Raw genomic sequence first — 17,480 nt, 5'->3', positions numbered from 1 at the left:
CTCAAACACAGCAACGATTGTGAGGATGGTACAGGACCAGGCAGTGTTTTACGCTACAGTATATAGGTGGATATGAGACATAACTGACTTGATGGCACCTAACAACAACAACAGTCATAGAAAGCAAGGCTTTGAACCCTTCATTCCTGGTTCAAGCGCCACTGATTAGGATTTGCATTTCCACCCCAGATACACTGAATCAGAACCTACATTTTAAGAAAAGCCTCCGGTGATTCTTATGTATACAGCTACATTTTAACAACATCCCTGGGTGATTCTTATGTGTACATCTATCTTTTGGCAAGATGCCCACGTAATCCCTATGTATACATCTACTTTTTAACATAGGAATCATCTGCAAATCTTGTTAAACTGTAGATTCTGACTCAGTATATCTGGGGCGGAAATGCAAATTCTCAGTAGGGGGTCAAACTGGCATAAACCTGTTTGAAGCCCCGATAGAAAGTTCTTCAAAGGCGTTGTTTTGAGGATTAAATGATTCAAGGATTAAATGAAATACTGGTGTAAACCACATTACACAGCATCTGACACTGGTAACCGCACAACAAACACCAGCTATTATCATCATTAATAAACAAAATTCCGCAATTCTGAAGTGAACTGTACTACTTAATATTATCCAGAATCTGCGGATTCCATATCAAGGGTTCCATGAAATGGAATGTTAAGAACACATTTTGGCACCTATCAAAATTGCTCAGCTATTAAAAACCTTAGGAGACCATTTCCATGTTCAGACACCAAAGGCCATACACAGCATCAGCTGTTTCATTAGCGGCAATAAAAGTAAATGAGGCACTGGGATCCATTTAAGGACAAGGATGGAAAACACAGCAAAGAGAGGAGGCACCCAGTCAGAACAAAGGAAAAGATAGAGTGGAAATAAGAGTCAAGTATGGAAATAATTGTAGATTTAAAGGAGAAAAGGGCAGGCTAAAAGGATTTGGGTTTACAGATACAGATTTTTACAGTTGTTAGGACCTTTGGAGTTAAATCTAACTTGCTCCTTTTTATACATGAACTTGAAGGTCACGAACAAATAGAGACCTTATCAATATCATTGAGATGGGAGAAATCCTAGAAAACATGAACTATAGATGAAATAAAGATTAAACCAAACCCGTTGCTGTCGAGTCGATTCCAACTCAAAATGACCCTATAGGACAGAGTAAAACTGCCCCATATGGTTCCAAGGAGTGGCTGGTGGATTCGAACTGTCAAACTTTTGGTTAGCAGCTGAGCTCTTAACCACTGAGGCACCAGGGGTCCTAATTAGTGATAGACAGTTGCTTTTGATAATGGGTAAAATGGAAGTGAAGCTCGAATGCTGGATAACTTAAATTTACTGAACAAAAGGCTCAAAGAACAATACATATGAGTTGAGAGTAGAAAGGAAATTTTACTTGCAGGCTAAGTAACAGAAAAGCAAAGTGTTTAATTCTTAAAATATTAAGGAAAAGATATTTTGAGAAAATATAAAAGAAACAAACCAACTTGATAATGCAAAGAAATAGGAAGTTGGAGTTCGACCTGATGAAGAAATACGGGAAATTCAGATGAGGAAATTCAGGGTGAAGTCCTCAGAATGAGGGCTCGAGACAAAAGGTGAAGCGCAAAGCATTACTGAGGAAAAAAAGAGCAAAGAAGGATAGCAGAATACTAAGGAGTAAGAGAATAACTCCTATTATTATTTTCCCAATCCTCTCCCCGATTCCCTTCTAAATCTTAATTCCCTTGTCATCCATCTCCACTGTAACGGGTGAGACCTTGTCTTCAGACCCTTCCTAGGACTTGGATTCAGAGGGGACCCACATTAATATACCTTTGCCAGCTCAAAATACAGCTGTATTTATTTTGTTTTTCTCTCATCTCATATAAAAACCTATTGATGTCGAGTCGATTTGACTACAGGACAGAGTAGAACTGCCCCACAGGGTTTCCAAAGGAGCGGCTGGTAGACTCAAACTGCTGACCTTTTGTTTGGCAGCCAAGCTCTTAAACACTGTGCCACCAGGGCTCCCGCTTCTCATATATTGCTTTTTATTTTATAATTATGAGAAAAAAAAAATGAAGGAGTAAACTCCTTTCAAGTAATAATCCCTAAATTATAATTCTAGGAGTGTTCAGTAAGACTAGAATTCCTGTCTTTTTCCTGTTGTATCTAAGCCCCTATCGTTGTCCCATTCTGGTAGTCCATTTTATTTAAAAGTTTAGTTTGTCTTTCTTTTGTCAAGTTTTTCATGGACTGTTTTCTTGCCTCTGAGCCCCAGGCCTTAGGGTGTTGCTCCAAGAGGCCAATGACCAAATTGCCAAAAAAGCATATTTAATTTAATATGTAGAGAACATGCCATCATTTGATAATCATTTGGAAAGGTGCATCTCAAGCATTATAAATCATCCAGGCAGCTTGTTACAATGCAGTCTCTGATATAGCAGGTCTGGGGTGAGGCCTGAGATTTTTAGTATTTCTAAAATGCTCCCAGGCAAGGAAGCTGTTACTGGTCCATAGGCCATAGCATACTTCAATGAACAATGATTCAAACTTTCTTAAAAAGCAACAGACCCACTGAGGTGCCTGCAAACTTCTGTTTCTAATGACTCAGGAAACATAAATCAAAGATGTCAAAATATTCAAACCATTAATTTCAGGCCACTTGGAATATATCTTACTGATCAACCACGTCCTGACTTGACATCAACTTTTGTTTTATGGTTTTCTTCTTTTTTTGCCCACATAAATGTGATATCACCCCCCCCCCCACACACACACCATTAAAACTAGAAGGGGGGATACTGTGGTATGGTGGTTAAGGGCCTGGGGTCTGATTGCCATGATATGAATCTTGGTCCATTGTTTCCTAGCTCTGTGATCTTGGGAAAAATAAAAGAAGATCAATAGGGCTATAAAAATGAAATAAAATAATCTACTGAAGTTCTTAGCATACTGTGATATTAAAGTCAAGCGCCTTTATAGAACAATTAAAAATCAAACCCAATAATGAAAATACTTTAGCATTACGTAGAGGTCAATGCATTTATGTATTCTGGTAGCCTCTAAATCATCTAGACAGAGTTTTATAGTAGCAGTGTTTCTGAATGCCTGTGATGTTACAGGCTCTGAAATAAGATTATTTTTCCCCCATTGAGTTCACTTACTCATCACAATAGCAAACCAAAACCAAACCCACTGCCATGGAGTCAATTCTGACTCATCAAGACTCATCACAACAGCACTGCGAAATGTTAATTGGAAGCACCTCTTCTCCTTCCCTGAATGGGAAATCAAGTCATACTAATTCTGGGCCTCTCTCTACACACGGGGAGGTGAACTGGCTTCTCTGATAGATAAGGTTGATAGGAAGAGCCTCTTTCTACACACGGGGAAATGAACCGGCTTTTCTGATGGACAAACTGATGGCAAGAGCTTCCTTACACACGGGGAAGTGAATGGCTTCTCTGATGGACAGGTTGATGGGAAGAGCTTCCTTACACACGGGGAAGTGAATGGCCTCTCTGATGGACAGGTTGATGGGAAGAGCATCCTTACACATGGGGAAGTGAACTGGCTTCTCTGATGAATAGGTTGATGGGAAGAGTGCCCATTTAGTTCCTTTCTTTTTTCTCTTGAAGTGAGCCATTCTGCAGATAGCATGAGTTTTCCTCACCCACCCTATTGTGAGTTTTCTACTATGTGACTATGTTTGTGACTCTGGGACCCTTCAGTTTCCATATGGATTTTGGACCTGCTTGTCAATTTCTACAAACAAGGCAGCTGGTATTCTGATACAGATTGTGTTGAATCTGGAGATCAGTTATGGAGGTCTTGCTATTTTAACAACATTGTCTTCCAATCTCTGAACATGGGGAATCTCTCCATGTATTTAGACTATTCAAGGATGTTTTGCCGTTTTCAGTATACAAGTCTTGCACTTCTTTCGTGAAATGTACCTGTATTTCATTCTTCTTGAAGCTATCATAAATTAAATTTTTTTAAATTTCATTTTCAGATTGTTAATTTCCAGACTATTGAAATACAATTGATTTTTCAACATTGATTTTGCTTCCTGCAACTTTGCTGAACTCATTTATTAGTTCAAATAGGTTTTTTTTAGTGGGTTCCTGAGGATTTTCCATATACAAGATCATATCATTTGCAAACAGAGAGAGCTCTACTTCTTCGTTTCTAATCTGGATACCTCTTCATTATTTCCTTGTCTAATTGTCCTGGCTAGAGCCTCCAGTACAATGTTGAGTGGCAGTGGTTACAGAGGACATCTCTGTCTTGTTCCTGATCTAAAGGGGAATGCATCTAGCCTCTCACCATTAAGTATAACGTTTGTTGTGGGTTTTTTTTGTAGATACCCTTAATCAGGTTGAGGAAATTCCCTGATATATTAGGCAGGATTCTCCAGAGAAACATAATCAATAGAAGATAAAGACAGATAGATAGATAGACAGACGGATTGATATTGATTGATTTTTAAGGACTTGGGGGCTGGCAAGTTCAAAATCCATACTGGAAATTCTGGCAGGATATCTATATTGAAGTCTTAAGACAAAATCCTTCTCTCATAAAACTGGGTTTTAAGGTCTTCAATTGACTGGATTGGGCACACCCACATTACCAAGGGTAATCTCTTTTACTTAATGGTGACACTAATTTAAAAAGTATTGCCACCTAGCTGGCACCATAACTGAGTGTCCAAAAGGCTATTCCACTGTTCTTTGAATCCAACTATATTAAGATGATAGGAAATGTGGTAAGACCAGTGAATTCTACGGACATGGGCCCACTACCACACTTGATTGGCTTTAAGCTGAACTTCTTGATGCAAAAAACACTGCTGGGTGGAACACCATGATGGTGGATAAGGTATTCTGTGAATCCATGGATGGTAGTTTTGGAAGAAGCATTGCGTGCAAAGAAGGCAAATGAAGGCAAATTCATATCCAGAGTGAGTATCTATTCAAGTAAGAACAAAACACTGCCTAATGGTCTAACGTAATCAACCTGCTGCCAGGTAGCTAATCTGCTTGGGAAATAGTGTCATACTAGGAACTCGGCGTTGGTCTCTGCTGCTGGCAGACTGGGCGCTCAGCAGTATCTGCAGTCACACAGATGGCTTTGGTGAGTATAAGTCCATCTTGCTGAGCCCATGTATAATCTCCATGCATGTCACCATGGCTACTTGGTTCCTAAGCCCAGTGAGCAACGACAGGAGTCGCTGAGGAAATGCTGACTAGTATCCACAAAATAAATCATGCTATCCACTTGTCTATTAAAATCCACTTCAACTGATGCCCCCCTTTGTTGAACATTCACATAGGACACAGATATCTTCATGCTTTTCACCCATTCAGAGAGACTGTGAGGTACAGAAAGCAATCTGGCCTTTGTTCTTGGGTCCTGAGAGCTGGACCACAGCTGAGACTAACGAATGGGGTCTGACCAGACCAAGAGGGACCACCTGGGAACCCAATGTTGACTAGCCTCAGGAGGCATGATATAATCTATCATGACCACATGGTGAGGCTGATAAAAACCCTGAGCACGGAGGCTCAGAGGGCTTCCTGCTTGGCAAGAGCATCTGCTCTCAGGTGGGTAGTGTGTCCTTTGGGACATGGAAGCTCCATGCTGGCACCTCCTGCTAGCCCTTACCCTATGTGTCTCTTCATTTGTATCCTTTTTGGGCATAATAAATCTGTACTTACAAGTATGATATACTCTCTGCGGGATTCTGAGTTGTTCCAGAGAATTATAAAACCCAAAGAGACAGTAGCAGGCACCAGGGCAGAAGGTGTGGGTGTTGTGTGGACTCCCCAAACTTGTAGCTAGTTTCACCTATTTGGCAGTCTGAAGGACGATGTCCCTCTCACTTTTGACTTCTGACCCAGCTCTGGGTGGCTCGAGTTGGAAAGAGAGTGATGCATGGGTGGTGGAGACATGGATAGACAAGTGGGAAGATGAGGACTGGATCAATTTCCACCTTTTGAGGATTGGATTCATATGGATCTTTAGCACGCAATTGGTGACAAAGGTGTGGTTTGCCCCTTACTTTATGCAGAGATCTATCCAGACACTTCTTCCCAAGACCTCCTTGTCACCAACTTTCCAATCATGTTCCTTTCAAGTCCAAGACCATCCAGCAAAACCACGGGTCACAGCCCATGAACAGGTATACAATCACACATCTGGCCACTTCTCCTTCCGAGGAAATGAACAACCAGGTGCACTGCTTGGAGTTCTGCCCGCAGGAAGGATGCTCCTTCACCACCATGTTGGTGAAGTTGGTGTGGTCCACCTTTATGTTCCTCTGTCCATTATTTCATACCTTTAATATCCATTCCTACACACATTCCCCAGACTTCTGTTCATATAAAGTTTTTTTAAAAAGCATGTAGTCCTTTTTGAGAGTAGCATGCCTCCTCATGGGTCACACTTTGTACCTCAACTTTTGGGGCTTGCTGGGTCTTGAGTGGAGCCCTGGTGGCGCAGTGGTTAACAGCTCAACTGCTAACCAGAACGTTGGCAGTTTGAATCTATCAGATACTCCTTGGAAACCCTCTGGGGCAGTTCTACTCTGCCCTACAAAGTCCCTATGAGTCAGAATCCAATGGTAGCAGGTTTGGTTTTTGGTTTGGGTCTTGAATATAGTTAAGGATCTAGAAGCAAAGAAGGTTAGAGGGGAGGGGTACCCTGAGGAGAGTAAGCAGTGTCTTTCAGGGCAACTACCTCAGGGGAGGTCATTATAGGCTGCTAAGAGTTAATCTGTTTAGATGTGGTAGAAGGGCTGGCAAAGAAGATTTTTATTAGAAGATTCAGATAATTTATGGGCTCAATGTCCCCAGCTTCATCACTATCTGCCTATATGTTGGTATTCCAATTTTCAGGATCCTATTCCTTCCCAATCAATTCACTCACTTTAACATCAGACAACCTGCAAGATTTGAAATACAATTTGCGTTTCAATTCAGCCACTCCTAGGATGAGACTCTTGCTTTGGTTTTCAGTAATTTCGGCTCTGTGGGTGTAAGACACTGCATTTTCTCTCAAGGCACACGTAGGGACTTTCAGGTCATTTATACAGCACTTGAGCTAAGAATTTGATATCTTGAGCTCATCTTTTTCTTTCCCACTTTGTCCATCAATATTAGCAGCAACAAGCCAATGACATTATACTTGCCAGTTTGAAAAAAATGTTCTAAGGTATCAAATTCATGATTATCCAGAACTTTGTCTCTTATAAGTATTTGATTAGTACTATCCAATGGTGATAAATTGCTTGTCTCTTGTAAGTATTTGATTAGGACTATCCACTGGTGATATTTTGCATATCTCTATTGCCACATCATTCCATGGGCTCTCTTGACTACTGGGAATAAAGTCATTAGCAGCTTAAGTTCAGTGTGTGTGTGTGTGTTTTCCATTTTCAATCATCTCAAAGTATTTTCTAATTTCTCTTGTGATTTCATCTTTGACCCATTGATTATTTAGGAGTGTGTTGTTTAATCTCCACATATTTGTTAATTCCCAAATTTCCTTTTTTTAAAAACAAAATCTAAATTCATTCCATGTGGTCAGAGAACATACTTTGTATGATTTCAATCTTTTTAAAATATATTGGCCACTACCCATCTGTCAGTTTATCATACTGTGGCGGTTTGCATATTGCTATGATACTGGAAGCTATGCCACCAGTATTTCAAATACCAGCTACATCACCAGTATCTTTAATATCCATGGTGGACAGGTTTGAGCAGAGCTTCCAGAGTAGGATAGACTAGGAAGGAAGGTCTGGTGACCTACTTCTAAAAATTTGTCACAAAATGCCCTATGGATCAAAAATGGACTCAGGTAGAGCAATAGTTGTGAAGATGGTGTAGGACCGGACAACAGTTTAATCTTTTGTACATGAGGGTGCCATAAGTGGAAGCTTATTGATGACAACTAACAACAACAACAAAATTTATTGAGGTGTATTTTATGGCCTAGAATATGGTCTATCTTACAGAATGTTTCACGTGCACTTGAGAAGAATGTGTATCTTACTGTTGTTGGGTGGAGTATTCTATATATGTTTGTTAGGTCTAGTTGGTTTGTAATTGTTCTTCAAGTCTTCTATCTCCTTGTTTATCTTTTATCTAGTTGTTCTACCTATTATTCAAAGTGGGGCATCCAACTCTCCAACTACTCAAACTTTTTCTGGTAACCACAGCAGGACCACTGAACAAATATGCAGAGACCCATGACTAATTATAGGTGACCACATAGAGAATTATTTTAGAGGTATTGTATTAAAATTTCCAGATTGTCATACATTTGCATTTTGCTCATTTTCATCCTAGGTTGTTGTACATAAAATTGGACATTTATATCTCATTGATAACCCCTTGTAAGTTGTTCATGTTTTTCTTACTCTTCCTAATGCATATTAAAATGGGAAAGTCCTGGAGGTAATATGCTACCAGTTGTTTGACCTCTTTGTCACTAATTTTATAAGGACTTTTTTTTTTCAATATAATATTGCTCCAAATGTATAATTTCTTTACTGAGTTGCTGTTAATGAAGGAAGATTTTGTACTTAAAGAGTCTTTTAAAATGATCTAAAGGACTTTAAAACTAGGTCCCAGAAACTACTTGCAAAGTTCCTTGGGGTCACTATGAGTCAAAATCGACTCGACAGCAACACGTTTGCTTTGGTTTTTGGTTAATTTATTTAGCTACTCATTGCCCAGCCCCACCAGATTATATTTGTTGTCTGTTCTGTAATATATCTCAGGCACCCAGGTCAGTAGGCTGAATAAATATTTTTAAATGAATTAATGGGTAGTTGGAAACTCTGGTGGCATAGTGGTTAAGTGCTATGGCTGCTAACCAAAGGGTCGGCAGTTCAAATCCACCAGGCACTCCTTGGAAACTCTATGGGGCAGTTCTACTCTGTCCTATAGAGTCGTTATGAGTCAGAATTGCTATGAGTTGGAATCGAGTCAATGGCACCGGGTTTTGGTTATAATCTAAGTTATATACATAACTTCGGTCACTAGTGTTCAGTGCATCAAATCTATTCTTCAGATGGTCTCTAAATTCAGGTGGGATATACTCAAGGTCATATTTTGGCTCTCGCGGACCTGCTCTGATTTTCTTCAGTTTCAGCTTGAACTTGCATATGAGCAATTGATGGTCGGTTCCACAGTCGGCCCCTGGCCTTGTTCTGACTGATGATATTGAGCTTCTCCATCGTCTCTTTCCACAGATGTAGTCAATTTGATTTCTGTGTGTTCCATCTGGTGAGGTTCATGTGTATAGTCGCTGTTTATGTTGGTGAAGGAAGGTATTTGCAATGAAGAAGTCGTTGGTCTTGCAAAATTCTATCATTCGATCTCTGGCATTGTTTCTATCACCAAGGCCATATTTTCCAACCACTGATCCTTCTTCTTTGTTTCCAACTTTCACATTCCAATTGCCAGTAATTATCAATACATCTTGACTGCATGTTCGATCAATTTCAGACTGCATCAATTTGACTATGTGGATCATAACAAACTATGGATAACACTGCGAAGAATGGGAATTCCAGAACACTTAATTGTGCTCATGAGGAAGCTTTACATAGATCAGTAGGCAATTGTTCGGACAGAACAAGGGGATACTGATTGGTTTAAAGTCAGGAAAGATGTGTGGCAGGGTTGTGTTATGTCACCATACCTATTTAACCTGTATGCTGAACAAATAATCCGAGAAGCCGAACTATATGAAGAAGAACGGGGCATCAGGATTGGAGGAAGACTCATTAACCTGCGTTATACAGATGACACAACCTTGCTTGCTGAAAGTGAGAGGACTTGAAGCACTTACTAATGAAGATCAGAGACCACAGTCTTCAGTATGGATTGCACCTCAATATAAAGAAAACAAAAATCCTCACAACTGGACCAATGTGCAACATCATGATAAACAGAGAAAAGATTGAAGTTGTCAAGGATTTCATTTTACTTGGATCCACAATCAACACCCATGGAAGCAGCAGTCAAGAAATCAAAAGACGCATTGCACTGGGCAAATCTGCTGCAAAGGACCTCTTCAAAGAGTTGAAGAGCAAAGATGTCACCCTGAAGACTAAGGTGCACCTGACCCAAGCCATGGTATTTTCAATCGTATCATATGCATGTGAAAGCTGGACAATGAATAAGGAAGACCGAAGAAGAGTTTACTCCTTTGAATTGTGGCGTTGGTGAAGAATACTGAATATACCATGGATTGCCAAAAGAACGAACAAATCTGTCTTAGAAGAAGTACAACCAGAATGCTCCTTAGAAGCAAGGATGGCGAAACTGCATCTCACATACTTTGGACATGTTGTCAGGAGGGATCAGTCCCTGCAGAAGGACATCATGCTTGGCAGAGTACAGGGTCAGCGGAAAAGAGGAAAACCCTCAATGAGGTGGATTGACACAGTGGCTGCAACAATGAGCTCAAACGTAACAACGATTGTAAGGATGGCTCAGGACTGGGCAGTGTTTCGTTCTGTTGTGCATAGAGTCGCTATGAGTTGGAACTGACTCGACAATACCTAACAGCAACAACATGTACATAACGCATCCATGTTATATATACAGATTATGTCCATAAATACATTGTGGCAAAGTGAAGCTCTGGAAGAGTGAGTATTGTCTTATTTATTTATTCTCCCATAAATTTAACACTAATTGGAATGTTACTTATTATTAGTCACTTTTAGTGGTCACACGTATCATTTGTTTCAGACCTTGAAAATAAGGCAGTGCTCCATCTCAGCATCTGACATGTTCAAACAATAGGAAAGCTGCCTTTTTCAGGAGATATTTCAGACAATATGCAATAATTTGATTTTCTTTCTTTCTTTTTTTTTTTTTACTTTAGAGAGAAACTTCATACTATACTTTAAAAAAAAAAAATACGCCTATTTGTATTTCCTCCTTTAGGTAACTTAGTCATTTGACGGCCACTGGGAGCCTCACAAAGCAGTTTAGCTACAATCTTGGAGTTGTATAAAATACTGGCTTTAGCCTCACAGCAGTCAAAGTTGATCTAATAAATGAAAGAGAAATGTTTAGAAAATCAGAGGATTTTCGTAAAGTTATGCGAACTCGTCGTTGTCAGCAAATTTTTTGGTAAATATGCTCATATGCAGCTTCAGTTTTCTCACTCATTTAGTTGAGACACAGACTTAATACTGACTGTAAAAGCCCTGATGGCTAGAAAGGACGGCACGTGAGAAGAATCAGCTACGATCAGCAGGACCTATGACTTCACCGTGCGATAATGAAGACACTTACAGCTTACTAGAAAGCTCTGGAAGAGTGATCTCTTCATAGGGCTCCTCTTGGGCTAAGGCAGCAACAGATAAAGGCTCTTTCATTTTTTCTTCCCAGGCAATTTCAGCTTTTAGCAGCATTTCCTCAATAAACTCAGACGCAGCAATATCTACAGGAAACAATAAGAAAATCAGAAAAAGTGGGTGGTGCTATCGCAGAAAACTATTCGCTTTGAATAATTCCAACACACTTAAAATGCTAAAATTCATCAAGGCATAAAGCAAAATGAAAAACACTAAAAGGTTACTGCAGGAATAAAATTGCATTGCTCTCATTTTAAAAGACTGTCTTGTTTTACATGAGTGACACATTTGATTACAAACGACAACTAAATATAAAAATGATAGTTGTTCAATGGTGATAAGTAAAATGAGAAATAATAGAGAAGCGAAGCTGGAAAGAACTTAATGTCATTTCATTGTCCATAAAGCTCTCCCTGCATCTTCATGAATAGGAATGAAAATGATGAAAACAGTTATACCTACCAAAATGCTGATTAATAGAAAACACACAGCAAGCATTCTATAAGCATGCTACTAAATGTGTAGATAAATAAATATTCTCGCCTGTATTATTAAAGCAATGGGTCTGACCTGCCTCTTTGATCTTTTTTTTTTTTATCAGAAAAATCAAATAGTTGTGTGTGTATGTGTTTGTGTGTATATGCATTTACATATCAGTAACATTGATAATTACATACAACTGTCAATAATTAATTCCTTACAGATTACACTTTAACACTAAAGTCTGAACATGTCTGGGCTGAAATATAGGTATGTATCCATTAAGTTTACATTTCGTGATAACTGAAATTGGAAACTGATAGATCCTGAAGAAAAGAACCTAGTAAAGGCAACCGATCCTTTTCAATCCTTGTGACTGAACTGCACACCCACCATTATCTATCAATTTGAGTTATTTGGCTTTACGGCCCTGATGACACAGCTCAGCCACCTTGAAGCAGATATCTATGGCAGGAGTTTAATCATTGTTTCCCTCAGGGAAATACATGCATAAGGAAGAGGAGATAGCTTGGCTTCCGTACTTTGGCACATTTAGTTTCTGTCCCATCTAATAGCTAAACCTCAAGCTGCTTTTAATACAGATTTTTTTTTTATATGCCTATTCCAAATTCAAGCAAGGAAACACAAAATAATGCTAATATAATACAGTACTCATGACAGTTTTTCTTTGCTCAGTCATTACGCGGGAGTACAGTTCACTGCTCTTCTGTGTACTGTTATTTTATCTGCTTCATTCTTCTTGCTGATAACCAAACCAAACCTGTTGTGGTCAATTCCAACTCATAACAACCCTGTAAGACAGAGTAGAACTGTTCCATAAGGTTTCCAAAGCTATAATCTTTACAGAAGCAGACTGCCACTAACCTTTCAGTTAGCAGTCGAGCGCTTAACCACTGCACCACTAGGCTGATGGATTAGACAATGGTATAGGCTTCATTTTCTTGAAACCTCTCACTGCATTATGGCCTTTTGCTCCTTGTATGTGACAGAGTATTTTCATTTAATCAAGAAATACTTAGTGAGAGTCAGGTATGGCTCTATCATTGCTTTTCTGATTGAAAATGTAGCATGACAAAGGTATTACATTGTTGATGGACTTTGCACGACACAAATAGACAAAGTGTCTAAGAGACTCATCATACACCATACCTCAGGTGGGCAGAGCAAAGCTTAGATTAGAAGACATTTAGTTATTCACTGAGGCTCTGCAGCCATCAATTGCCATTGCTTAGATACCAATATTGGCACAGCTGACAGGAGGCCCAAAATGTGAAAAGGGTGACAGGCAGACATCCTTGTGGTCAAGAGTCAATCATTTCTTTCCTTACCGGGAAAGAAGCCGGGGACATGAACTTGAGAAGTGTGAGTTTGTTCATCAGAGTAAACATAGAATGTGACTTATATTTCACAAATATGTATATATGTATATGTGTGTGTGTACATATTTTTTAAACAAACCAAACCCATTGCCATAGAGACTCATAGAGACTATAGGACAGAGTAAAAGTGCCCCATAGGGTTTCCAAGGAGTGGCTGGTGAATTTGAACTGCCAACTTTTGGTTAGCAGATAAACACTTAACCACTGTACCACCAGGGGCCCAGTATATTTCAAAAATAGAAGAGATCTGCAAATGTCTATTTGCATTTTTTAATACTTACCCTTAAGCATACTTTTGTTAGCGTTAGTATTACTAGGCTACCATTAATATTTTGGAAACCCTGATGGCACAGTGTTTAACAGCTACGGCTGCTAACCAAAGGGTAAGCAGTTCAAATCCACCAGGTGCTCCTTGGAAATCGTATGGGGCAGTTTTACTCTGTCCTACAGAGTTGCTATGAGTCACAGTTGACTCAGCGGCAATGGGTTTATCGCTAATATTAGCTTGAGTCTAAAATTTGTGACTATTAAGCTATCTCATAGTTCTGTGTCTTAAATCTTCAGATTATTTCCATGGAAAAGATCAAGTAATAAACATCAATCAGTGATACTTAATTTCAGTAAAAAAAGAAATAGAGCAAATCTCTGTCCTGACTTAAGCAAGCAGTTTATCAGATAATCAGGCTTCTAGAATTACATCAAGTAAGAAAGATCAGGCATAAGTGCTTTTATTAGTAGACGCATAGCAACAACAAGAATGAATAGATTTATTGAGTTATTCAGATAAATTACTACCTTAAAATATTTACATTGTTTTGTTACTTATGCCAGACTTCTCTTTTACTACTTAAAATTTTCTTTTATTTTTAATATAGCCCTTCAAAAATTTTTTTTGAGTAATAACTTTATTGTTAAATTTTAAAAGCTCAAAAATTAATGTGACAGTCATCTGTAAAATAAGTACATAAATACATAAAATAATAGTGGTAAAAAAAGAGCTCTAAAAATCTCCAAAAAGACGTTTATTAAACATAAGAAACACTAAGCCAAGGTTTTAAAACTTACAAATTAGCTTAAAAATGTCAGTCTATATATTTGTTGTAGTAAGCATAGCTATGCAGAAAAACTTAGTATTATTGTTTTAAAATACCCTAATGAATATGTACGTATTTGGTATGATAATAGAACAACTAAATAACAGTAAAAACAAATTTTAAGGTGATCTTTGAAGAAATCACTGCCCTGAAGTTTAAAGCATGAAAAACAAAATGCAATGAAGTACAGCGATATCCTATGAACTTAGCTGCTCTCTAATAGGCTATTTTAATGGCACCGTGCATATGATTTTCTGAATTGCACTTGAACTGGCATGGCTTATTTATACATAGCTTCAGGGGATAATCTGGCTTCATTTTGTGACCACAATCATTACGGGTGAACAACTTCAACACGATGGAAGGAAACAGGAACTGCCCAGTGGTCCCAGGATGCTCATAACCTACCTGAAGGTTTTTCTTCATTGCAGTTCAGGAGGTTTGGGTTTGCCTGATGCATCAAAAGAAGTTTCACCAGGGTTGTCTGAAACGTTAAAGATAATTGAAACAGAAAATACTGGGTAAGACACTGAAAAAGTATCAGCGAATCATACATGGCGCCCAAAAGGGAGACTTAGAGTCTACTGCAATGACAAGGTATTAGCTTAACCTACTGCACTAAATATTTCAAACTATCCTATTCCCAGTTCCTTTTCAGAAAATAACAGATACTTGTATTTTTAAAAAATGATCTGTTAAACTATTTCAGGAATTAATGCACTCAGAACAAAAAATTACTTATCAAATGAGATACCATGGAGGATCTGAAACGTTTCACTTCATCTTTCAGGTTGACTTTAGAGCATTTTATTGGAGAAATTATATTTTATAGCATGTTTTGCTTTTTGTTTTACTTTAGGAATTCACTAAAATCTCAATTGTTGGCGCTGTTCATCCATGACAACACCATGGTCAATATGATCTTAGAACGACATTGGAAAATTTGAAAACTCAATCTCAAGTTCTAAGAATGAAGGGACTTGGTAAGATATGAACGTATTTTAAATTTTCTATTATAAAATATATCACACGTGCAAAGTACCATATTTTTATGCAAATAACACGTGTTATACATGTTTTTACCAACCATACAACCCCTTCATGCATTATTTTCCTAGGTATGCTGTGTGTGTTATATGTGTGGGCGTGTTATTTACACAGGTACATTATTTGAGAAATATACGGTATATCTAATGTATACATGCTAATGAACGAGCAGTAATGAACTAAACCCCAGGAAACCCAGGTTTAAAAAATACATCATTAATGGTATCTTTCTGTGTTCCTCCCCAAAATTATTCTTTTCTCTATTTCCTAGAGTCAACCACTTTACACACTTACCACTTACGTGTGGAAATATCCCTAAACAACCTACTATTTAGTTTCACCTGTTATTGGACATTTAGAGAAACTGAGTCATAACGTATACACTTTTTTGTGCCTTGCTTTCATGGTTTAACATTACATTTCTGAACGTCATCCGAGTTGATGGTTTTAACCAAGGATCATTCATTTCCATGGCTGCATAGAACTGCATTGACAAATAAATAAAATAGCACAACTTACCTACCTTCCTGCTGGTAGACATTCAAGCCATTTATAATCATTTACTTATTTTTACAAGTAATGCTGCTATAAATAGTCTTGTTTCTATCTCTTGATGCACATGTTTTGCAAGAGTTTTGTTTTTAAGACAGGAGAATGGAATTGTTGGGGCACAGGCTTGAACCTCTTCCAACTGATCAGGACGTTGCTTTTTTTGTTTCCAAAGAGTTCATTCAAATTCATACTTCCACTTCCAACAAGAGTTCCCTTTGCTCCATACTCTTTCTACTAATTTTATTATCAAACATCTAAATATTGCCAAATTGCTGGGTGTAGAAGAAGAAATTGTTGTGGTTTTAAGATGGGTTGCTTTGAAAATGGAGATGTATAAATGTTACCAGACTCTTCTTCCTTCTGTTTATTCTTGAGACTTTTTTAAGTTATGTTGTTCTAGGAATTTGCCATTTTTGCTTATGTTTTCAAATTTATTGCAAAAACTGTTGGTTATATTTCCTTCTTTTTTTTCTCTCTTATTGTCTTTTTACTATATGTACTATCTATATAGTTATGCTTTCTTTTGTATAAACAGTATCATTTATTTGTGTTCTCTCTCTGTCTCTCTAAATATCTCCAGAAATTTGGGTTCATTTTATTAATCTTTAATAGAACCAAGGCTGGGTACTGTTGGTCCTTTTTATTTCATTTTTGCTTTGTAGTTATATAGTTTATGCTCTCAACTTCCTGTATATCCTAGTTCTATATCATTTGTGTTTGTTTTATTAACTTTTTTTCAAACTTCTTAAGTCGACCATTAAACTCATTCATTTTCAGCCTCTCTTCGTTTTTAATATAAGTACATATTATATGATTTACAAAATTAAAGGATGTACATTTTTACCAAGGCAGTACTTTTTATTTATTTCACAGGTTGCCATACATTTTGTTTATATTATAATTCTGTTTTAAATATCTTTAACATTTTTATTTCTACTTTGACTTACATAGCGCAGTATTTTCTGAGATAACATGCTTCCGTAATGCTAAATAACTCTTGCTCAGTTGATAAATATTTGTTTATATTTGATAAATATTTCCTAGGCAAGAGGAGCCACAATAATGGAAGTCAAACAATAAAATTAAAAATCCTCAACTAAATTGTTGCACTGGAAACAGTAAAGCTCTGAGCTGTATTTTTTTTCTAATACTTTTTTATTTATTATTATTGAAGGATAATTTAAACGCACTAAAATGCACAGATAATAAGAGTTTAGGCAAATGTATATGCAATGTAAACACCATCACAATCAAGGTATAAAATATTGCTGTCATCTCAAAAAGTTCCTTCCTGCCCCTCACCAATCATTCTCACCCCCTCACAAAAAAACATATTATGATCTATATCACCTGAGACTCATTTTGCTACTGTTTTTGAACTTCATATACATAGAATCCAGAAATACATATTCCTGTGTGTCTGGCTTGATTTACTCATTATTTTTGAGATTCATCCACATTTTTGCGTTATTAGGACCTTGTCACTTTTATCTCCGATCTATAGTTCA

At 37.8% G+C, this 17,480-nt stretch overlaps 1 protein-coding gene across 5 annotated transcripts in view; it reads right to left on the bottom strand.

Annotated features, from left to right (window-relative positions):
* MYO16 (myosin XVI) overlaps nt 1-17,480 on the bottom strand; it is a 733,911-nt gene that overhangs the window by 412,934 nt on the left and 303,497 nt on the right. For all 5 annotated transcript variants that reach the window (XM_049867507.1, XM_049867511.1, XM_049867508.1 and 2 more), the window contains exons 8-9: nt 14,782-14,857; nt 11,338-11,485 (exon numbers count right to left, since the gene is read on the bottom strand). In XM_049867507.1, coding sequence (XP_049723464.1) covers nt 11,338-11,485; nt 14,782-14,857 — 224 coding nt within the window. The remainder of the gene's footprint in view (nt 1-11,337; nt 11,486-14,781; nt 14,858-17,480) is intronic.

This window comes from Elephas maximus, chromosome 23, assembly GCF_024166365.1.
Source record: "Elephas maximus indicus isolate mEleMax1 chromosome 23, mEleMax1 primary haplotype, whole genome shotgun sequence".
Classification (NCBI taxonomy): domain Eukaryota; kingdom Metazoa; phylum Chordata; class Mammalia; order Proboscidea; family Elephantidae; genus Elephas; species Elephas maximus.
The sequence above is the reverse complement of the archived record's forward strand: the minus strand, read 5'-3'. Positions and strand labels throughout refer to the sequence as shown.